At 36.6% G+C, this 24,660-nt stretch overlaps 1 protein-coding gene across 4 annotated transcripts in view; it reads left to right on the top strand.

Moving 5' to 3' along the window:
* BZW2 (basic leucine zipper and W2 domains 2) overlaps positions 1-24,660 on the top strand; it is a 59,181-nt gene that overhangs the window by 12,910 nt on the left and 21,611 nt on the right. For all 4 annotated transcript variants that reach the window (XM_079931745.1, XM_079931748.1, XM_079931746.1 and 1 more), the window contains 4 exons: positions 5,247-5,311; positions 13,938-14,114; positions 18,301-18,404; positions 21,686-21,751. In XM_079931745.1, coding sequence (XP_079787871.1) covers positions 5,254-5,311; positions 13,938-14,114; positions 18,301-18,404; positions 21,686-21,751 — 405 coding nt within the window. In that variant the 5' untranslated portion in view covers positions 5,247-5,253. The remainder of the gene's footprint in view (positions 1-5,246; positions 5,312-13,937; positions 14,115-18,300; positions 18,405-21,685; positions 21,752-24,660) is intronic.

Below are 24,660 nucleotides of genomic sequence, written 5' to 3'. Positions count from 1 at the left end.
TTATGACACACTTTATACTTTGGGGATAATATTGTTGCCCTATAATTTTTATTATCTTAGAATCGGAAGTCTCTCTCTTCCCATTGTCTTAAGTAATATTGACGGTACAAAGAGAGTTTCACTTTGAAGTTTGGTACTTTTTCTTTTCTTTCCTGCTATAGCCACATAGTTTTGAAATTTGGGCAAAATGCTCTGCAGAGCTACTTTATTTGAAAAATATTAATTAAAAAATTCCTATCCTTTGAGTGTGTTTTCACCTTTTTATCAAGTTTGTGTGTTGGGCCGTAGGGAATGCTTTAGAACTGGGTTGCCTGACATAATAGCCACTAGACACGTTGGCTATTTCAATTTTAATTTTAATTAATTAAAATTAAATAAAATTAAACATTTAGTTCCTCAGTCACACTAGCCGCACTTCAAGGGTCCAATAGCCACATGTGGCTACCATATTAGACAGTGCAGATATAGAACATTTTCACGGTCACAGATAGTTCTGTTGGGTACACCTCTCCAGGATGGGTGTTGGCAAACTGCAACCTGGGGGCCCATTCTGATCCACTGTTTGTTTTGTAAATAAAGTTTGACTGGAATACAGCCATGACCACCTATTTATATATTGCCTATGGCTGCTTTCAGGCTATAACAGCAGAACTGAGTAGTTGGAACAGAGACCATGTAGCTCACAGAGCCTAAAATATTTTCTTTCTATCCCTTTATAAAATAAGATTGATTCCACTTTAGAGTATCCATAGTTATAATGTCAAGGTTGTTTGAATAGCATAGTTATTTTATGTGTAGCATATATTAGTAATATTAAATGCCTTACATAAGGCAGATTATCATACTTCAAAGATGAGCCAGACCAGAAGAACAGGCAAGAATAGAGTATCAGGCCAAATCGCTTGATTACTAGTTGACAACAGGCATCCACTAGTAGGGACAACTAGAAGGTATGGCCTTCTGTGATAGGTCAGACACTTTCCAGAATGGAGAGAATTAAGGAAGAATACGAGGGAAGACATCATGCAAGGTGTCAATCTACTCAGGGTGGGCAGGGCAAGTGGCAGAATTAATACACAGTAGCCATGAGACCCTTCAGTGCTGCTGGCCCATTGTCACACTTGGACCCAGAGTCTGGTTGGGAGTAAGGGGTGGAATATGAAAAGAGCATGAGGGCAGTTAGAAGATAAATAAAGTGAGGTGGGGCGATATTTATCTAATATGTTAGACTTAAAAATCTTTCAATTAAACTTTTCCATTTAGACTTAAATAGAAATTGATTGAAAAATGTTTATTTCATTAATAAAGTACCTGCTTTCTATTGTTTGGTTGATTGTATCGCTTTAGTATTTTTATGGCCTTCTTTTATCTTCTAAACTATCCAAGAAATTTAGTCTCTTAGATGACGTGTGAAATACTTGAATCCGTTTTGTTTTACCACTTTACATACAATTTTTTAAAATTCTATTTTAAGCCGTGGAGCTTTTTCATTTTGGTGGGACATAAGCTTCTTTTCTTTTTATTTTTTTAATAATTTATTTTTATTATTTATTTTAAAATTTTTGACTGTGTTGGGTCTTCGTGCATGGGCTTTCTCTAGTTGCAGCGAGTGGGGGCTACTCTTCGTTGGGGTGCACAGGCTTCTCATTGTGGTGGCTCCTCTTGTTGCAGAGCACAGGCTCTAGGCATGCGGGCTTCAGTAGTTGTGGCACGTGGGCTCAGTAGTTGTGGCACGTGGGCTCAGTAGTTGTGGCTTGTGGGCTCTAGAGTGCAGGCTCAGCAGTTGTGGCGCACGGGCTTAATTGCTCTGCGGCATGTGAGATCTTCCCGGACCAGGGCTCGAACCCGTGTCCCCTGCGTTGGCAGGCAGATTCTTAAACACTGCACCACCAGGGAAGTCCCATGAGCTTATTTTCTATGTGAGTGTTTGGGTTATAGTTTCTATGGAAGCGAAATCATCATGATTTTAGTTGATTTCAACTTGTAAGTTGTAATGCAGTCTAATAAAAGTGAGCTTTTGGGCTTACCTTGTGGCTCAGTGGTTGAGAATCCGCCTGCCGATGTAGGGGAGACGGGTTCGTGCCCCGGTATGGGGAGATCCCACATGCCACGGAGCGGCTGGGCCCGTGAGCCATGGCCGCTGAGCCTGCGCGTCCGGAGCCTGTGCTCCGCAACGGGAGAGGCTACAACAGTGAGAGGCCCGCGTACCGCAAAAAAAAAAAAAGAGTGAGCTTTTGACCTTGGCCTAAGAGAACTGCCTTTGTTAGTCTTCCTTTGTTACTTTCCCAGGTTTAAGCCAGCACAGTTTCTTAGTCATCTTCCTTTGTTACTTTCCCAGGTTTAAGCCAGCACAGTTTCTTAGTCAAAGTGTCCTTGCTCTTCTTCAGCCAGAGCTTCAGTGAGTGCCTTATAAAGGCTGACCCTCACTGGAGCAGATTATAATGTAGCACCAGAGCTAAATTTAGAGGGAAGCCAAGCCTCTACTCCAAATAGTAACAGCTGAACGATAGAGACTTTTGGTGAACAGAATATCTTCATTTAGTCTTTCAATACCAGTAGGTGAGTCTCTGTGTTTGTTTATTTTGGATGTTGTGTGTGTCAAAATCTTTGCATACTTTTTTTATGTTTATGTGTTCTTTTATTATTTTCCACGTAGACTATATTGAGGTTGTGTAAAATAAGCCTGCATAACTCGGCTATGAAGAAACAAACTTTTGTATTTAGAACTAAAGAAAATATAAACAGAGCTAAAGAATTTTTAAAATAGAGTAATTCTCTCCAGTGTAGGCTGTGTTTGGTAGTAATTCCCCATTAGCAGGAAAATAGAAACAAGGTGTAAAGGTAGAGTTAATTAGGGAATTCTATATGTTTATATTCTAGACGTTAAAATAAGTCTTTTAGAGGGGGCTCCCACTTTAAAAATATTTTTAAATTCTAAAATAAAAACATCTTTGGCAAAAAAGGAAACTTCTTCCTTGCTTGTTCACCTCCTGGAGGAGTTTCAGGCTCTATTTTTGGTTTTGTATCTCGGTAGGAGACCCAAACTCTTTAACAGATATTTTTCTTCGCTAACCCAAGAAAATATTTTGTATGGTATTTTGGTATTTGTTGTGTTTTGGGAGGTGTGGAAACATTAAGGAGAACACACACACACACACACACACACACACACACACACACGTATATTCATTACTTGTGCTCCAATAGAAATGTTTGCTGGTATAGAGTGAATCTGTTGAAAATTCCAACAGGGAAAATTCTGAATGAAAGAGTTTTGCAGTGAATATAAATAATGCATTAGAAACTCTATTTCCAACATCTTTCAAATGAAATGAGATTTCATTGATTAAAGTTATTGCTTTTGTAGTTATTTCACTGTGCAGCTGCTGCCCCATACACATACAGCAATCAATCCCTTCTCTATACTGGTTAGCTAGGTGTGTCCCGCTGTTGTTTCACCTGTCACATTGTACTGTAGATGTTTGTATTTTATCTCTGCTGGGCTCTGTGTTCCTTGAGGGCTTGGAATCCGGCTTAGTCACCTTTATATCTCCAAGCAGAATGTAGTAAGTTCACCTTATAGGTTTGATAAAAATTCTCTCTACTTAAACCATAAAAGATATTACTTTGGGGCTTTGTTACTTTATTTAAAACATGTTTTTTTAGTTTCACTTTAAAAATGGTGATTCACGTTTTCAATGATAAACAGATTGATTTCTATGTGAAAATAGAAGTTTCTCTTTTTTCATGGGGTTGGAAGAAAGTTTTAGTACATAAGTTGAATAATAATTTTTCCACATTCTTGAGGATTTTTTAAAAATTTTGAGATATAATTAATGGTATAAGTAATGGAGAAAATCTAGACATTTTCAAATCACAATTTTAAAAATCTTTGAAAGTTAATTAAATAATTTGCTTGACATTATCTTAATCATTTGGTCCTCATAATTTAGGCAATCTAGACATATTTTCAGATTGTAATATTTATGCCAGCAAGGTTATTCTCAGTTTGTAAAAGGTCTTTTAGAGCAGATTTTTCACTTTTTTAAAAGATCATTTTTGATATTTTTAATTATATATTAAATCCAATAGGAGAATTTAAAATACCCAAATACTCATCCTCTGAGGTTAAGCAAACAAATGAAAAGCTTACTAACAGTTTCTTGTATCGTTCTTAAATGTTCCTTGCCTAGAAAAGGAAATATTACCTGTACCCCCCTTTTTAACCGAAAAATTATGCTTTGCACTCTTTCATTCAACTTGCTTTTTTCCTTTAACAATTTTACTTGAACATCTTTCCATATCAGTGCAACAGCTTATTTGACAATTATTTATTAAATTTAAATGCTTACTCTCAGTATTGTTTTAGGTGCTAAAGATACAGTATTGAGTAAAACCTAACAAAATCCCTACCCACATGGATGTTACTCTTGGGGGAAATAGACCATGGCAAACAGATGCTAATGAAATGACAGGGTCTGCTGTGAGCTATGAAGAGAAATAGAGCTAGATGAGAGGGAGAGAGAGAGAAGGAGCCTTGTTAGTTCAGGGTGGTCTGGGAAAGTCTCTGAAATGGAGGCATTTGAGTGAGTGCAGAGAGTTAAAGCCACGTGAATGGCTTCTCTGGCCCACTGGAAGAAGCAAAGAGGGCAATGTGGCTGGAGCAGTGAATGATGGGAAGAGGTATACGTAGGAAACAATCAGAGAGGTAGGCAGGGCCATATGTAGTACATTGGATATAATTTATTTTGTAAAGCTTCGTAGTTCCATTTGATGGCTTATTACAACTTACTGAACTAGATAGGTTTATGAGTATTCAACTTCCATTTTTTTATGCATCCAACAATGTTGCAGCTAAATCCTTTTATATATACACATACACGTATATTTGCATACTTGTGTGGGTATAAATTGTAAAGGAAAAGTTATACAAATTCCTTGTAAAGGAATTGCTGGACCATAGGTTATGCACATGTAAATATTTATAGATATTCACCAAATGCTTCCCCAAAGTATTGCATGGAGTTTATCCTTTATATCAAAGTTTATGTCTGTGGTTATTTTCCTTGTGTCTTTTGTCCACACTAGATATTATTAAACTTTAAAAGTTTTGCTAGTTCAGTAGTTACAATTATCTCATTTTTAAAAGTATATTTAGTATGGGTGAAGTCAAACATATACTTATTAGCTATATATTATATCAACTGCTTATTTGAAGTGCCTAATCTTATTTTCTTTGTTTTCAGAAATTTTATGAATAAGCATCAGAAGCCAGTGCTAACAGGCCAGCGGTTCAAAACTCGGAAAAGGGGTAGGTAGTGTTGTGTGTTTGTGTGTGTATGGCGGGGACGGGGTTGGGGGAAATGTGTGTTTAAAGTTCTAATCAAAATATAAGGTTGGTGAATGTCAAGTTTAACAATACAACAGCCAGTTATTTTACTAGCAAAAGCGAGTTTCTTTGGGAAGAGCCCAGAGGAATTGCAGTTCGGGGTATGTGAATTATGGGGCAAGTCAGAGAACAAGGAAGAGGAACTTGCTATTATAGGGAAAAGAGGGTAGTTGAGAGGAGCTATAATAACCCAACAGTCCATGTGAGGAAGCTGGGAGTCCAAAGTATGGAGGCTACTCATAGGTTGGTCTGGTACATTCTCTTATTGGCTGGGCTGTGGTTAGGTGGAGAGAAGTTTTCTTCTTCCTTCTGGATAGTTAAGTAGGCAACACCTTTCCCTTGGAGACTAGAGAGGAAGGCATAAGTATCTTCCTGTTTGGAGTAATTGATGGTGCATGGCAGGGTATAAGAGCTCCCCCTACAGGCCTGCCCGGACTCCAATTTTAGCTGAAATTTCTTAATTAATTCCACAAAGAGGAATTGGGATTATCTTTGTTTCCACCTAACCTCACTAATTTCTGTCTTTTGAGCTCTGACTGTAAAATCTGAAGGTGTGCATTCAAGCCTCAGAACCACTGGTTACTTAGGTGTTTGATTTTGGACAAGTCATTTAACTTGTCTGAGCTTTGTGTCTTCATCTACAAAATGAGGATGATTATACCTGTTCAGGTTGCCTTACTGTCATGTGAGGCTATGAAGGCAGTTGATAAACTTTACTGTTTTTAACATCAGCGTTTGCATTTGGTTTTTGCTTTCTTTGTGTTTTTAAGAAAACGTTCATAAGCCAAGATAGTAAAACTAAGAGAAGAGTAAATTAGGGAAGACATTGAAGTGTTTTAGCCTTTTCAGAATTTAGAAAGTCGAATTAAATTTACTGCCCTAAATATCTGTAAAACTCAGGATATTTTCAAGTGTCTTTTATCGTGGGAAGAAAAGTGATATAGCCAGTTTGATGGTGGCTGGTACAATTTCTATATGTGAGTGACTTCTTTTTGTTATGTTCATCTTCCCATTCTTTTTGTGTACAGAATTTTTAAATCTTTTATAATATTTAATCAGTTTTGCGTAATTATATAGAAATCCTCTTGGTTTTAAGAGCAGTTGAGTCAAAAATTGATAGGGAAACTTTTTAATATATTTATTTATTTATTTATTTAGGCTGTGCCAGGTCTTAGATGCGGCATGTGCGCTTCTTAGTAGCGGCCTGCAAACTCTTAGTTGCGACATGCATGTGGGATCTAGTTCCCCGACCAGGAATTAAACCCTTGCCCCCTGCATTGGGAGCACGGAGTCTTACCCACTGGACCACCAAGGAAGTCCCAATAGGGACACTTTTAAAAATATGAAACATGGTATGAAATTATTATGTTGACTGACACTGAGGAGAGTGACTGAAAAATATTTAAGGAAGTATCATGTGTAAAGATAAAGGATGATTGAATATGTTTTTGAAGGCCTCATAGCTGATTATGAAGCAGAATGCCATGTAATGGTCATCGAGTGCTAAATTGTTGAATTGATAAGCTATATCACATGCCTTTGGCATTTTCAGCCAATGCGTGTAGCTGAAGTTCTCTTGCAATGCTGTGACTATGTAAGTAGCAAGTGTAGCCATGTAGAAAGAAAAGAATTCTCAGTACAATAGATCATTTGAATTAGAAGAGATTGCAAGAGTCACTAGGTAACAGTAAGGACTAAAATGCTACCTGCCAGAAAGCTTCACATTCCCACTAAAAAAATGAAAATTAAAAAATATTTTAAAAACCAAAAGATACGGTTATTTTGTATAGTATTTCTGTCTTATACTCTTTTTTATTTTTATCTTTTGCATCCTTGACTCATCCCCAAAAGCTAAGTATAAGTATAGTCTGAACCACCTCCTTCTATTATATTTAGCCCTCTTACAAACTGTGTCCCCACTACACAATGTGGATTGAAATCTGGAAGCAGATAGCAATGCAAGGTGCTACAACCAGCGTACGTTCTTTGTCTCATTGTTTAAAGCCGTCTTGAAAAACATAAATGACGTCGATGATTTCCAAAGGACTTAATCAGAAACCTAGTTACAGTTAAGCTATTGTTGCGCCTAGTAATGTGATAATATTTAATGTATGCCCAACTGTCAGGTGAAGGAAAGTTTGCCATCGCCTGCCCGCTGAGGGAATGTGTTAATCTCAGACCTGGATCTCCAACTCGGCAGCTTTCTTAGTGTGACGCTGATTCACGGTAGCTGAGCTCCAACGCCAGGAGAGGGCCCAAGGATGTCTTGCACAAGAGCAGGCATGATTCAGCGAGTAAACTGGCCCTTACGGTCAGTTTTCAGTTTTGGACTGGAAAGGTTGCCTCTACCACTGAAGTGGTTTGCCTCTGATTCATTTGGTGGGCAAGACTGTGTCTGATAGCTGCGGGAATACTCACAGAGAGCCACCCAGAAGTATGTTATCTATCATTTGTCAGTTGATCTAGATTTATATAACTCAGGTCTGTTGGGGATCAGAGCAGCACTTGGGCCATTTTGTGCCAAACTGCTGACTGGAAAAAAAAATGGAGTCTACCTCATTTTCTGCTTTTCATAATAGTGAATTGCGTCCTGACGATTCATTGTGCTTTGGCTTTTCTTCTGCTAGTATGATGGGGCTGAATTCAGATAGGTGGTTGGCAGTTTTGTAGAGCCAAGAAAAAAAATCTACGGAGGATATTTCAAGGTCATTTTAATAGGCTGTCTTCTGAAGCTCTGTCTTCAGTTTGTACCTATTTCCTAGCAAAGTTAATGCTCTTCCCTGCCAAATTAGTATAAAAATGTATTTCTTTTTGCTTAACATCAAAATTAAACATTATGGTAGGACACATCATATCGAACGTATCCTTTGTGAAATATGCACATCTTGCTTATAATATTTTCTCCAGAGAGATTATGTTTTCTAGTGTGACTTGGAGGAATCTGAAAGGATGAACCCTTCTCCCTTGAGCCATTGTTATGCTTAGTGAAATGAAATATTTAATAATTGAACTGGCCTCCCTCTAAATTTTGTGGAGAAATCGGATTAAAATTAGTGAAAATAGGAGAGAAAAAAATGACCAAACTTCAGGCCTCCAGAGGGACCACATACTCAGGTTTCTCTTTGAGGCTTTAGATCCGTTTTGGTGGTTTTAAATCACTCTTAGATTTGTAATAAGTGGTGTTAGGAACTAATGAGGTAAATCTTTAAATATATACGGAAGTAAATCTGTGTGTGTATAGTTAGAAAACCCATGATCGTTCTTATTCATTTACTGTAACTCAGTGACCTTCAGAAAGGGAGGGTAGATTGTTATTTGTCACTTAACACATTGGGAAAATGCTGTCTTAACCATTTACCATAGTTCTTAGAGAAAGCAATGTATTTAGATAACTTACAGGCGTATTTGAGTGTCGGAAATAGGCCTGTTTCTCTGTGTTTTGTGAGGGTGATTATGACTGACTCTTCAGTGTCACACTTGTGATTCACCAACACAGTGTAAATGTGAGACCCTAATTGTGTACTTCCTACCTCAAAGGAGTTTTGACCTGCCAAATGGAAACTCAAGGAAGCAATGGCATATTTTCGTTAGGATGTTGTTGGTACTTCTGCTACACTGTCCTCAAATGAAATACAAATCATATACACTGTTGATTGTTTCAGATGAAAAAGAACCTATGGGTAAAATATTGTCTTGTTTCCCCAAACTTCCAGTAATGTTCTTGCCATTTTCCTGTACAGGAATTTAGTTTTCCTCTAGATGGACACTTATCTTAGCAGGTGGGAGTTTTGCTTTTCATCCTGCAAGAGAATTATTAATCCTCCCAGGCCATCATGACTTTTTAAGATTCCTAAGCTATACTTGATCATTTTGACCTAGTGCATTATTACTCACTGTTGAAATATGTCTGGCCATGATGTGCTGTCTTCCTCCTTTTACTTTCCCTCTCCCTTAGCAAGTCTTTTGGAAAAGTATAACTGGTGGATGAGGGCCTTTTTACAAAGAAGAGTTTTTAAGTTGTCTCTTAGATTCAAAACAAAGCTGTCTGCATGAATTTGTAGCTTACCTTATTGCTCAACTTATATTTTCCAGTGTCTTGAATTTATAATTTTCAAACCACCAAAGTCTGTTCTACCACCTGAGTCAATGTCAAAGCATGTTGAGGTGCCATTGTGCAGATGGCCTCAGTTGATTTTGGGAGGTGGTCACAAGACTTAATAAGCAGCTCGTGGTCTTTTCACTTCTCATGCTTTTGTGTTCAAGGAGAGGGAACTTCTTCCCAAGGTGGGTGGTGAATTACCCTTTGGCTGGACCCCGAGTAGGGGATGATGCTTGCCAATGAGTTCATCCTGTGGGTCACAGTTACCCACTTCTTCCGAGCCCCGTGATCTGCGCTTCTAGGGTGCCCATTCTCTCCCTCCCCCGCTTCACAACAAGACCCCAATTATGTTTTTCCTGCGGTCAACATTTGCATGTTCTTGGCTGCATAATGTTTTGCTTATGGCATCAAAAGGACTTTTATCTCTTGTTCATGACGAATAGTGTTCAAGTTAATTTACATCTGTCTTCATGGTATCTTATGCTGCGTGACTCTGACTGGTACTGGGAATGCCATTCTTCTCTGTTTCTGAGGCTGTGGTATTAACCCCTTACAACACATCCCTTCTGTTAGACTGTAGGTAGGCAGTCTGTACAAACCAGGCAGCTGCTGTCTGGTTTTTACATGTAGTTTTTAATTGTTATCAAAGTCATGCGTGTACGTGGTTTAAATAGTCAAACAGTTCTGCAAGACCCCAGCGGAGCTCTTTCTACTCTAACTGCTTCTTTTAACATTTGCATTCCTGTGGCCAAGTAACACTCCTGTATGGCTGATGCTTGATGTTTCTGTTGGAGGTATTCTAGATGCATTTCCTCCTATGGGACGTGAGGATTCGGCTCTTTCATGCCTCACCCACCTGCAAACCTCTTCTCGTTCTCCGTCCTTTCATTGTATCACAGTTTTAGCTAGACTTCTGTTTAGGGTGTATGTTATTGTGACTTGGTACATGTTCTTCAGAGCTGAGCTATTATTTGATTTATTTTTCTGAACACCATTTTCTCTTTGGATTTAATGAATTTAATAATAATCAAAATTTTTTTTTTTTTTTGCTTAGTCTTCTGTACCTTAAAACTAGTCAACCCCATCCTTTCCCTTGTTATGTAAATCTCTTAATATAAACACTTTAGGAATTCTAACAATGATATTACATTGAAGGAATTCTGACTATGTATCATATCATATTGTATTGAAAAACCCTCTTCCATTTGGTTTGCTCTCTAGGCCAACTGTCCAGCTGTTAATGTGAAATGCTTGAAATGTCCTTTCACCACTGTCCTGAAGAGTACTGTTGTCTGTCTCTTAGATTTTTTTTCTCTTTTTCCTGGGATCTCGTGACTTACTAAGATTGTGAAATCATGAGTTATTCTCTCATTTCGTTGTGGTGTCTGTTTCAATCGCTTTTAAAAAGAGTGTATCAGAAACATAATTTTTGAGGCCTTGAATGTCTTGAAATATGTTTATTCTGCTCTTATGTTTGATTAGTTGTGTGACCGAACACTGGAATTCTAGTTTGGAAATTGTTTTTCCTCATAATTTTGAAGGAATATCTTCAGGTTTCTGGTATTTCTGTTGCGCAATTCAAAGTCATTCTGTTTCCTGATACTTTATATGTGATTTGGTTTTTCGCACCTGAAACTTCAGAGAGTTGCTTTATTCCCAGTGTTCTGAAGTTTCGCAGTAATGAATGCACCTTGTGGATCCACTTTCAGTCCTTGTGCTGGGTCCCTAGACAGTCCTTTATTGGGAAACTCATGTCCTTCAATACTGTAAAACTTTCTTGAAATTTTTAAATCCTTTCCTTTCCTTTTTTAAAAAAATATATTTTTATTCACTTATTATTTGGACATTTGACGGGTCGGCTCTTTTTCTTACCCTTCTGCTCCTATTTTGTAGGTGTCTGACTTTTTTCCCAGTTTCTAAGAGATATTCTCAGCTTTCTCTTCTTTTAACTCTTCAGTTGAGTTCGTATGTTTTTCTGTCATATTTTTCATTTCTAGGAACTTTTTCTTTTAATTCATGAAATGCTTCTTTTTCTATAGCATTCTTTTCTTCTCCTCCTTCTTCTTCTTTTTTTTTTTTTTTTACAGTTGCAATATCTACTTATCTCTAAAGACACATATGATAGAATTTTTTTTCTTTTTTTAACTTCTGGGTTCATCTTTTGTCCCTCTCTCCCCATATGCAGACTCTGCATAAGGGGGGGAAAAAGGTGAAATCCTTTGAACTGAATCCTACATACTTTGCCTTTAACCTAGCCTTTTTTTTTTTTAACACCTCTTCTGACCTCTAGTTTGCTAGCTTCACATTTTTTCAACAGCATATGATCTTTATTTTGTTCAAGATTTTGCTCCAAACTGACCTTCCACAAGACGTCTCTCTAGAGTCTGCTGAGGAGAGGAACTTACATAATATCTGTACCTCTAAATCCTCTGAAATACTTCAGGGTGTCTACAAAGTCAAAACTGTTTTCGAATTAAATACCGAGATATCATTTGCCCCTTTCACACATTCTCTCATGAGTTTACAGTGGGTGGCTACAGGTTGTGTGATATTGCAACAGATTGCATGCAGCATGTTTGGAAATCTGTCTGCCATTAAGCCAGACATTAAAGAGATTTACAAAAGTGTAAAACAGTGCCTCTCTTCTCACTAAAATTTTTCATGTAATAAATAATTTTATGCTTTAATTTCTGTAAAGTAAGTATCCATAGATGTAACCTCCATAAACAAGAACTCTTTGGAATCTTTAATACTTCTGAAGGGTGTCAAGGGGTCATGAAAACAAGAAGGTTGAGAACATCTGCTCTGAAGCTGGATATCCAAACGTATAGCTCACGATAGTTTTTAAATATTTAAGTATGCTGGAATAATTTATCTTGTTAAGAAAAAAATTCCTCCAGGAAATAACAAGTATTTGGTGATGATGTGTACAAAGGAGAACCCTTGAACAGTATTGGTGGGAATGTAAATTGGTGCAGCCACTATAGAAAACAGTATGTAGGTTCCTTAAAAAATTAAAAATAGAATTACACATGATTCAGCAACTCCACTTCTGGGTATTTATTGGAAGAAAATGAAAACACCAACTCAAAAAGATACATGCACCCCAATGTTCACTGCAGCATTATTTATAATAAGCCAAGATATGGAAACAACCTGTCCATTACTCAGCCATAAAAAGAAGGAAATCCTGTCATTTGTGACTACATGGATGGATCTGGAGGGCATTATGTTAAGTGAAATAAGAAAGGCGAATTCTGTATCATCTCACTTACGTGTGGAATCTTTAAAACAAAAACAAACAAACAACGACAAAAAAACAGCTCATGGATAACAGATTGATGGGTGCCAGAGGCGCACTGGTGGGGACGTGGTGGGGAGGAGGCAGTGGGTGAAGGTAGTGGTCAAAATGTACAAACTTCCAATCGTAGAATAAGTAATGAGGATGTGATGTACAGCATAATAACTTGTTAATAATACTGTATTGCACAAAACAGACTCACAGACTTAGAGAACAAACTTATGGTTATGAGGGGGGAAGGTGGAGGGAGGGGATAGTTTGGGAGTTTGGCATTGACATGCACACACCGCTATATTTAAAATGGATAACCAACGAGAACCTACTGGATAGCACAGGGAACTCTGCTCAATGTTATGTGGCAGCCTAGATGGGAGGGGAGTTTGGGGGAGAATGGATACATGTGTATGTATGGCTGAGTCACTTTGCTGTGCCTCTAAAACTATCACAACATTGTTCATAGGCTATACTCCAATATAAAATTAAAAGTTAAAAAAAATACTGTATTGCATACTTGAAAGTTGCTAAGAAAGATCTTAAAATTTCTCATTACAAGACAAAAATGTGTGACTATGTAGGGTAATGAATGTTAGCTAGACTTATTATGGTGATCATTTTGCAATATATACAAATATCAAATCATATTGTATTCTTGCAACTAATATAATATCATATGTCAATTATATCTCGATTAAAAAAATTTAAAAAGAGATAACCCCTCTTGATTTTCTTCCTCCCAATCTTTATTTTGTTTGTTTATATATTCTCCCTTATTCTTAAGTGATTCTCCCTGCATCATTTTCTTTTTCTGTCTTAAGTGGAACAAAATTTTAAGTTTTGGTTGTTATACTTTATTGTTTATCAGATAGATAGGGTTAGTAGTTTACATTGGCCTATCCTATGAGTGACACAAATGATCAATCATCAATTTTTTAAGATAGAGTGTGGCCCCTTTCAACAGAAATAAATTGCTTGAATAAATATTTAAACAAGGGCTTTAACATGAAAAACTAGTAGAAAAACTTAATCATCCTTCAACTTTTAAATAATCATACTATCAAATAAAAACCAGTGAACAAAGGAAATGTATGGTTGCATTTGGGAATATGTTGTGTAAGTAAAAGGATAATTGTATTCTGTATTTATTTTAGATGAAAAAGAGAAATTCGAACCCACAGTCTTCAGGGATACACTCATCCAGGGACTTAATGAAGCTGGTGATGACCTTGAAGCTGTAGCCAAGTTTCTGGACTCTACAGGCTCAAGATTAGATTATCGTCGCTATGCAGACACACTCTTCGATATCCTGGTGGCTGGCAGTATGCTCGGTAAACCATACATTAGAGCACCTTCTTGTAATATTATGTACTTTCAATTCTACTGAAAGATTTTCTTATGAGATAGAATCTTTATAAGCTTACATTTATGATAGTTGGTAAAAAAATGTAAATGGGAGTCTCTACAACTTTTACCTAGATTACGATTTAGAATGGTATTAATGTGGCTATGAAATGATTGTTAGTTAAGAGAGGCATAGCATTGAGGATTTTTGTTGACACACAACATGATTGGCCCCTTGACTTTAGATAAAAGCCAATTTTTCCATGTGTCCCTAATATTTGAATGTTTCTGAAGTGGACTTAGGAGGAGTAATTTCTACAGTAGAGTATAACTTTATGTTTGTCATCTAGATCCTTCCAGTATATATCATTAAATCCCAATTGCCATAGCACATTTCTTTTGAGTCCCACCCTTTTTTTCTTTTTCTTTCTTTCTTTCTTTTTTTTTTTTTTGGTATAGTGAGCAGTGAGATCTAACTGTGTCAACAAATTTAAAAAGAATTCGCATTAAATTTAATTCTCATTAAAATTCATTTTATCCATAGAAAGCCGTCTACGAAATATAGTTTAAATCTAGTTTTTAAAAAATCCTTGTAATTGTGAGTGTATAGGTAAAAGGATTAAAGATAGAAGTTTGGAAGTTGTTAAAGATAGATAAAAAGCAAAATAAAAACTATGTCTTATAGAGCAGGGACATCAGGGGAAAAGGCTTCAGAATACTATTTAAGTGGTATGGTATATTGTTCTAAATGTTTATTAGGTATCACAACCACCCATTTTTCCTTTCATAGTTATTCTTAGAACTTGGTTTTCATAATTAGTTCCTATGGTAACCATAAATCACTGGAAATTGTCAGATCCCCAGGCCAGTGACTTTCAGCTGCCTAGGGGACCTTCGCAAATGTGTGGAAGTGTTTTGGTTGCTACAAAGACTTGGGAGTGGAGGCCAGGTATGCCACCTACTTTGCTATGCAAGGAACATTCAGTACAATGAAAAATTGCCCTGCCCAGTGTGCTGTGAGTGCCTTTCATTGAGAAATGCTGCTTAAGCCAATCTACTTTAAGCCAGGGTGTATACATACATTTTTAGGTAGAGCTACCCTTTAATTCTTCCCTCTGAGCTCTTAGATCTATCTGTGCTGGTACATGGTCCCGTTTACTTTCAGGCCCCCTTTTGATCTGAACTGCTGGTTTTCACTACGTACCAAGTTTATTTTGTTGTTATCATTTATGAAAGTCTCAGTTTATCCCTGTAGATAATTCAAGTCCACGTATAAAAAGCTCTTTATCGTGTGCTCAAATCCCAATACACAGAGATAGCTATTGTTAATATTTTGGTTAATTCTTTCCTAGAAATCTCTTTACCAAAATACATAAACTTTTGAGAATGGGATGATATTACACAAATGTGGTACTCTACATGCTGTTTTATATTTACTCTGCAGTATGTTGTTGCCTTTCATGCCCATGAGTGTTATGTTACCTTAGATGATTCTAAAAAGAATGAAAACCATAATTAATAGTGAAGTTGAACCTTTCCTGATGTGATTATTGGCTTTTTCAATTTCCTTAGTTATGGTATACTTTTATCGATGCACTGGTAAATTGTATGCAAGAATAGTCTTCGGTCGGTTTTGGTTCTTGCCAAAGTCACACATGACTTCACCATTCAATTCAACTCACGCTTTTCAGTTCTTAGTGCCTTCCTGGCAGCACTGTTGACCCTTTCATCATTCGTGAAATGCTTTCCTTTCTTGCCTTACGTGGGACCATTTAGACTCCCTCCTACCTCTCTAGTTGCCACTTCTCACATGACTCCTAGGTTTCCATACTTGTCCCCTTACATATGTTTAAAATTATATGCTTTGCATTGATTATCTCAAGACTTCATTTACCATCTCCATAATGATGATCAACAAATTTATATCTGCAGCCTAGATTTCACTCCTTCACACCACACCTATCCATCCAAAAGAGGGGAGGGCAAATGTTTGGTACAACTTATGAGCACAGACAGTACAACCCCAGATGTCTACTGAGGCCAGACCTATGATATAATGAATAAAGTCAGCCAGGTGCATTCTTTTTATATAAACGTTTTGTTTACAAATGGAGTATGTAAGAATTTTCTTCACACCCACAAAAATATTTACCTTCCCCTGTTATTCTTGAGACAACAGTTACCTTTGTTTTTCAGTCGTACCCTTTGAAGAGTAGATACAAGAAATACTTTACTTTTCTCGGGGCTTCCCTGGTGGCACAGTGGTTGTGAATCTGCCTGCCAATGCAGGGGACACGGGTTTGAGCCCTGGTCTGGGAAGATGCCACATGCCACGGAGCAACTAAGCCCGTGCGCCACAACTACTGAGCCTGTGCTCTAGATCCCGTGAGCCACAGCTACTGAGCCCATGTGCCGCAACTACGGAAGCCTACAGCCCGTGCTCCACACGAGAGAAGCCACTGCAATGAGAAGCCCGCGTACTGCAATGAAGAGTAGCCCCCACTCTCCGCAACTAGAGAAAGCCCGCGCACTGCAACGAACACCCAACACAGCCAAAAATAAATAAATAAAATAAATAAATTTATTTTAAAAAAAAGAAATTCTTTTACTCCTAGTTTGAGAAAAACAGCAGGATCACCAAAATTTTTAGAAATGGCAATTCATACTTCGTCCCGATATCAGGGAACAAAATTTTAAATGTGAGGTGTAGCAATATTATCAATGTGTAACAAATATTTTCTTTTGTAAGGGATTGCAATTTTTAAATCTTACCTCTTAAAAGAAAAGACTATAGTTTCAAAATCAGACTTTTCAGTTATGTAACTTCTATCAGATAGGTATCATTAGCCCAGGGTTTTTACAAGATTATCATCTTAATAAAATTTTGTTCCAGGTGGTTGTATTCATTACAAAGAGCTAATTAAGTCTTGTGCATAAATTAATTGCATGAGAATAGACTCCTGAAGGAGCAGACTTTTCTAAAAACTAATTTACTTATAAAACTGTATGCTGGAGCCTGTAAAAAAGTTGATTATGTGTAGCTCGTTTCATCCAAAGATCTGAAATATGACTCAAATCAAAACACTAAAATAAATAGAGTGGCCTATACAAGTGTATACTCTGCAAATACTTGTTGAGTATATAATAGTTATTACTCTAACTTGGCTTGCTCAAATTTCTACCCTTATTCTGATAAAGTAGAATCAGAAAACAAAAATACCTAGTGTTCTGACTCTGGTCTTCTAATCAGCCAATGTTTGTAATGACCACCATTGAAACTTACAGGAGGAGCCTTTGAATGAGGAAAGTTGAGTAATGGAAAAAAGGCATTCTTTTGGTCTATCCATTTATTCCATGATTACTGTATAGGCCATGGGGAAGAAAGATTAGAGAGGATAAAATACACTCTTTCCTAGCCAATGCAACTGCTGCGTGATCAAATACAAATGACAAGGGGTCAGAGTGTATACTGTTCAACCCTGTGTGAATAACTGAGTTGGTGGAGGAGGGAACATTTTTAATGCCTACTGAAGTAGAAACCAGCAAGATTTGTAAAAGCCAGGTCTGGGCAGTTCCAGTATTGGTGAACTGGAGTCCAGCAAAATATTATCAAGCCTGAAAAGTGAATCATGTCCCAATGTGGGAAAACATCAGGAACTGCACTGAGAATAATCAAGTTAAATTCACTGAACAAATGTTATTGTTTAGCTGCCATGGTTAAAGATATACTTTGGAAAGAACCAGACTTGTAGTGGTAGGATCTAGTGAAGGCAAGTATATAGAACAACAATCTCATCATACACTATGGTAGGAATAGAAAATCGAACAACCACTTTGCATTATGTTAGAAATGTAAACTAATCATAACATGTATGCATCTTTTATAAGTAAATTAGTTTTTAGAAAAGTCACCTCCTTCACGAGTCTATTTTCATGCAACTAATTTATGCACAAGGTTTAATTAGCCCTTTGTAATAAATACAACCACCTGTACAAAATTTTATTAAGATGATAATCTAAAAACTGTGTGTGTCTACACATGCACATCATTCTATGAAACTTTATGTGACGTCTACCTTTATTGTTTTCCTTGATGTGCAGGAATTGATCTCTTCTGCAAATGCTCTTCTGATTTCAGCATCATCCTAATGGTCATTACCTTTCCCTTTTTAGCCCCTGGAGGAACACGCATAGATGATGGTGACAAGACCAAGATGACCAACCACTGTGTGTTTTCAGCAAATGAAGATCACGAAACCATCCGAAACTATGCTCAGGTAGAGCCTGTCACTGAGAGATTGTTGTACTGGAAGGGAAACATTTGAACAGGATTTAGGAAAACATTAGGTTCAGAAATTCTACAGGCCACTTTTTAAATAGGGATATTAGATAGGTCTTAAGCATAGGAAGAGATACTGAATTGCATTCGTAATAACGGACATTAAAGCTTCACCAAAGTAGAGTTTCTTTACCTTTCACCTATAAGAGATATGGGGAATCACAGTTTCTGGTGGAGTATATATTGGTCCAAGCTTTAGGGAGAGCAGTTTAGCACTATCTTTCAAAACTAAAACTACACATTCCCTTTGACTCAGCAATTCTACTTCGAGGACTTCATCCTGCAGACAGTGGCATGTGTAAAGTGACGCAAACAGCGACAGTTATTGTAGTGTTGCTTGTAATAACATCAAACGATGAAAACAATATATAAGTCAATCCATAGAGTTTAGTAATTCATATTAACAGACTCTCAGGTAGCTGTTTAAAAGAAAGAGGCAGGAAGAAACTTGTAATACATAAAACCGATAACGGATTCATATCCAGATTAGATAAAGAACTGTAAGTCAATAAGACAAGGACAAGCAACCTATTAGGAAAAGACTTACAGGCATTTCAGAAAAGAGGAAACACAATTCCTCCAAAAAACAAAGGAAATGAGTTCAAACTCATTGAGAAAATTTCAATTAATATCGAGATACCCTTTTGCATTCATTAGATTGTGAAAATTAAGAAGTATTTAGGCCCTGGTGAAGATCAGGAAGCGGTGGTAGTGTAAAATGGGACAACCTTGTAGACATTACCTTCTAAAGCTGAACATATGTGCATTGTGACCAGCCAGCTTAGGGTTGGTGTGTTCCTATTCTGATTCTTTCACTGACTCTTCTTAAAAGTCAGTTTTTATTCCTATCTAAACCATGAAGGCAAGTCCCAGGTCAACAAGTCTTCTTGTTTTACACATTTCATTATATATATATATATATATATATATATATATATATATATATATATATATATATATATATATATATATATGTATATGAAAAAGGCCATAGGAATCCCTGGCACCTACGTGATTTCAGATGCTAGAAACTGTCTTTACTTTGTTTATTAAAATGTGTAAGGCATGCTAAGCTGAGTAATTTGGGATATGTGGCCATTAAGAATTTAAACTTCAAAAATCATTATTTTAATCACATGCTATTTTAGCATAGATATTTATTCCCCTTTTTTTATATTTAAGAAATGTGTAATAGATAAAAACCAAGGAAATCTTTAAAAATGGACCAAAAGCTTAAGCACGTGGGTTCAGTGGATGAGGTTCTAACCTGTCCTCTCTAAATCTGTGCTTCTACTGTCTTATGTCAATGGCCACAAACACCTTGGGCCAGGTGGATACTGAAGCAGATGTTCTCAATTCAAAAGCTGTTCGTTTAAAATTCTCTCTCGCCTTATGATATATTAGATAAGTACAGTTCACTGAGGATCAGAATTTCTGAGTTCTGTTCCTGCTCTGATACTTAGTAGCAGTTTCCAGGTCTGTCAATGATGTTAACGCCTGCCTTACCTTCCTCAGAGGATTTTTGTTAGGATTAAATTAATGCAAGTACAAGGTGTATTATTTGCTGTTTGAGTCCCACTGGGAAAGAAAGATAAGAAGGCCTGGAAGAAAAATCAGTACTCTACTATTCTCATAAAATTGAAAAGATCTATATAGACTTAACCTCATCATTATTTCTAAATAGGATAGTTTCTTTTACTTATGATTTATTTTTTCATATGGAATATGTATATTTGAAAGAACTTTTGATACATTATTGTTTCTAAGTTTATTAAACATTATTATATACTGATAGACTGACAGAGGTCAATGGGGTAGTCAGGGAGAGAGATTAAATTGAGAAAGGTATTTGAGTGGAAGTTAATTGTATAAGTTAATAATAAGAAGTTAATTGTATATTGAGTGGAAGTTAATTGTATAATATAAAGGTATTTGAGTGGAAGTTAATTTGAGTGGAAGTTAAATGTTAATTAGTTCATTGAAGAGTACTTTGGTAGTATAATGACTTTTGCTTTCATATGTAAACATTTACCTGTGGGGATTTGGATAATCATTCTTGGATAAGGAGAATTCTTTTTCCTGATGATAATCACACTAAGAAATATGTGAGTGCTGGTGTAAGTTGGAAATCAAATTTGTGGGACTTCAGTATAGTTTATTTATTTTTTTCCTTATTGCATTATCAATTCCCTCCTGGCTCACTTTTCTTTCCTCATAAAGGGCAACACTATAATTTTTACTCTTGGACTCCATCTTGATCACATTAAGGAAGAAACACAGAGTTTTAGATGAGAGTATATCACATGGGTATAAGAGAAAAGAATTGTATTCAGAAATCATTTTGACACTTATTAAAATAATATTTATAAAATCTCCATTTAAATAAGAACATTGTATTAGTCTGTTCGGGCTGCCGTAACAAAATACCACAGACTGGGTGGCTTAAACAAGAGAATATTATTTCTTGCAGTTTGGGAGGCTGGGAAGTCCAAGATCAAGGTGCCAATGGATTTGGTTCCTTGTGAGGTTTCCTTTCCTGGCTCTTAGAAGACCATCAGTCCTGTCAGACTAGGGCCCCACCCTTATGACCTCACTTAACCCTGTCCCGAAGTCCCTACCTCCAAATGGTCACATTGAGGGTAGGACTTCAACATATGAATTTAGGAGGAACACGAACTCAATCCAGAACAAACATCATTCCTCTTAAAAACAGTCCAGAATTCCACTGACACAGTTGCAAACCCTGCTTGAGAATTCTAACTAGATTGTGGAGGCCAGTAATCTTTATTGCGCATCAGCTGAAATCATGTTTGTGTTCACCTGGAGTATAATCTCTCCTGAACTCTGATCTCCTCTTCATCATATCCAGCGTGTAAGTGATTCTATCTATGATCCCCTTAGTTTCAGTTATTTTCAATCTCTACATCACATAGTTTTAAAATTATATTCATTTCATTTTCATCAAAGTTATTTTTGGTTCTCACCTGTTACATTCTCAAATGAATTTATTTTATTCTACATGTGCATTTTGATCCTCTTTTTCCCTCAGGTCATAATAACTCCTTGAAATGCTGATAGTTCTCATACCACAGTCTGAGAATGTTTAACTACACCTTTTTATTAGTGTAGACCCTTGTAGTTAGGGTGAGTTTCTACACCTCCTTCTATTGCCTTTTAAAATTGTTCACGTAATATTGACTGGTTCTCTTTTATGTTTAGGTCTTCAATAAACTCATCAGGAGATATAAGTATTTGGAAAAGGCATTTGAGGATGAAATGAAAAAGGTAAAAATTCAACTGTAATGCTCTGTTTGCTAAAATGATGAAATGAAGAGGGACAAAAATTTTGCTTTTATAGTGATGGTCCAGAAGTACCATGGACCTCTTAAGTTTTTAATAAATGTTTGTTGAATGAAGGAATGAGTATGACAGATCATTAGCTAATAGCTGTAGAAAGAAAACATGATTAGCCTAGAATTTTTCCTTCATGTTTAATGTAAGCCAGCATGCTTTGTTCAAAGGAATAACTTTACAGAATATGTAATTAGTTAAAGCTTGTGAAAGAGCATAGCACAGCAGCTAATACTCAGTAAAATTCCTTAATTTTAGAAGATACAGTTTAGCAAAGGGGATAGAAGCACATCTTTGGAAATAGTGTCTGGGTGTAAATCTCAGTGGTTTTTCTCATCTATAAAATAGCTGCAATAAAAGTACATACTTTATGGTTGTTGTACTAATAAATGAGATGAGCTGTAAGTAATTGGCCTCTAATAAGTAGCCTTTAATAAGTAGCCTCTAATAAGTAGCCAAATAAACAATAGCACCTTATTAAAGAAGCCCTCTTTTCAGAAACTGCAGCATGTTCCTCCTTCTAATTTGTAGCTCCTCTGTATTTATATATAGCAATCACTACATTAACTTGTTACTCTGATTTTAGGTATATGCCTAAATTATAAACCAAGAGAATAAAGAAATCATCTACTTTGTTACTTACTTTGTTACTTTGCAACATCTACTTTGCTGCTTACCTACTCTTACTTTCCTTTGTTCAAAGTGGTTCCATGTATAATGAAGAACATCTAAACAGTAAAATCATTGTTTTAAATTTACATTCTCCATGACTCAACTTTCACACTTAAAAGAATCCTTCAGCATGGATACATACAACTATATGTATAAAGATGTTCATCACAGTATTGAGATGTAACCCAAATGTTCATGGTGGGAGATGGGTTATTAAATTATGGTCTCTCAATACAGTGGAATAATATGCAGTCATTTAAAGAATGAGGCACAACCATGTGAATTGATAATAGAAAATGTCTATGATGAATTGTTGAGTGAAAAAGCAACCATTTGGTAGAAGTTTAACCTTAGGCAGGTCACTTAAGTTCTTTGTGCCTCAGATTTCTTTGTCTTAAAGCGAGGATCAAGACTTTTGTAATTATTAATACACATGAAGTGTTCAGAAGACTGTCTGCTTCACTTAACAAGTTTGAGCTATTATCAGTGCATAATTCAGTAGAAGCATGTGTATATGCATCTAGTTATTTATAAAATGTAGACATATATAATTGCATTTAGAAATCTGAAAGAACACGTCAGACTGTTAATAATGTTAATTCTAAGGAAATAGGATTAAAGAGGAGATTACTCACATTTTTTATATTATTCTGTGTTGTTAGATTTGTTCTACTAGCAGGTATTACTTTTTTTAACATGAAAAAACATTTAAATGGATAAAAGTGGTCCATTATATTGATAGATGTTTAGAAAATAACAAGTGCATCATTAAAATAGAGGGATAGATATGACAAAAAAATGATGTTAAAGCATTCAAATAAACATCTTATCATTTTGCCTAATAATATCACTCATGTTTTTCTTTTAGTTCATTTGAACCTTGAAAACTTTCTGTTTGATTCATTTGATGAACATGCTCTCAAGAATTATTTATTTTTCACAGTGTATCCTTTTTTTTTTTTTTTTTTTTTTTTTTTTGCGGTACGCGGGCGTGTCACTGTTGTGGCCTCTTCCATTGCGGAGCACAGGCTCCGGACGTGCAGGCTCAGGGGCCATGGCTCACGGGCCCAGCCACTCGGCGGCATGTGGGATCTTCCCGGACCAGGGCACGAACCCACGTCCCCTGCATCAGCAGGCGGACTCTCAACCACTGCGCCACCAGGAAAGCCCAGTGTATCCAATTTTTAAAGAAAATTCTGCTGCAATACATGTAGCATCTGATTTTAATGCTGACTAGTATAATTGAGCAATGTGGATATTAATTTTAAGAAAAGATATAATTTTTGCACCATCTTGCTATAATTGAGGGGTTTTTTGATGCATGTGAGTATATTAACGTGCTTAAACAAGTAGTGTTAATATTTTAATCTTGGGGGCTATTTTTCATTATTTACTTCAGTCTTACTTATTTTGATAATAAGAGAAAGAAACCAGATTGATATAAAGTATCTACAGTTTTGTTGGTTTTTTTTACCCCATTCCTGGGACTCGCTGGAGCTTTAACCATTGATACCTCCTTCCCTCACTCCCTCTTTTCTTGTGAACTTAGAAAGTGACTTCTTTTTAAATCATTGAGATTTTAATAGGCATAAATTGGGAGTGAAATGGACTGGTTGGTTCCAGTTCTGCCACTTACTCATCATATAAATATTTGGAGTCACATAACCTCTCTGTAAGGTAATAATCCTTTAACTGTTGGGAATGGTAAATTAATATAGTCCTACCCACTGCACAGAGCTAATGGAATTTCATTGGCCCTAAAACATTTAATAAGCCTATATTGATGCCAGTGATTTTTTGTCGGTACAGAGTAATGAAAAAGTCAACAGGGCCCCGATAGTGATACTGGGCCCTGGGGAATCTCAGTAACATGCCCAAGGTCTGTTGAAACAGAGAAAATAACCATGGAATATAAATATAATATAGTCAAAGCACTAAGTGGAGGAGGGTTAGGAAGGAGGGCATTCTATAAGCCTGGATACTCTTAGAATTCAGAATGGCAAGTGGGGTCTAATCCCCTTTGCTTTGGCTTCCCTTCAACCATTCTGGGGTTGCTACTTTGTTACTTTCCCTACTGCTGGGATAAGAGGATGGCAGCATTGTGACCCAGAAGGACCCAAACAACACTGTCATCCTCTCACTGCAAAATCACAGCAGAGGCCTTTACTCTG

This window comes from Stenella coeruleoalba (assembly GCF_951394435.1).
Source record: "Stenella coeruleoalba genome assembly, chromosome: 9".
Classification (NCBI taxonomy): Eukaryota; Metazoa; Chordata; class Mammalia; order Artiodactyla; family Delphinidae; genus Stenella; species Stenella coeruleoalba.
This window is presented reverse-complemented; position numbering and strand designations above follow the sequence as displayed.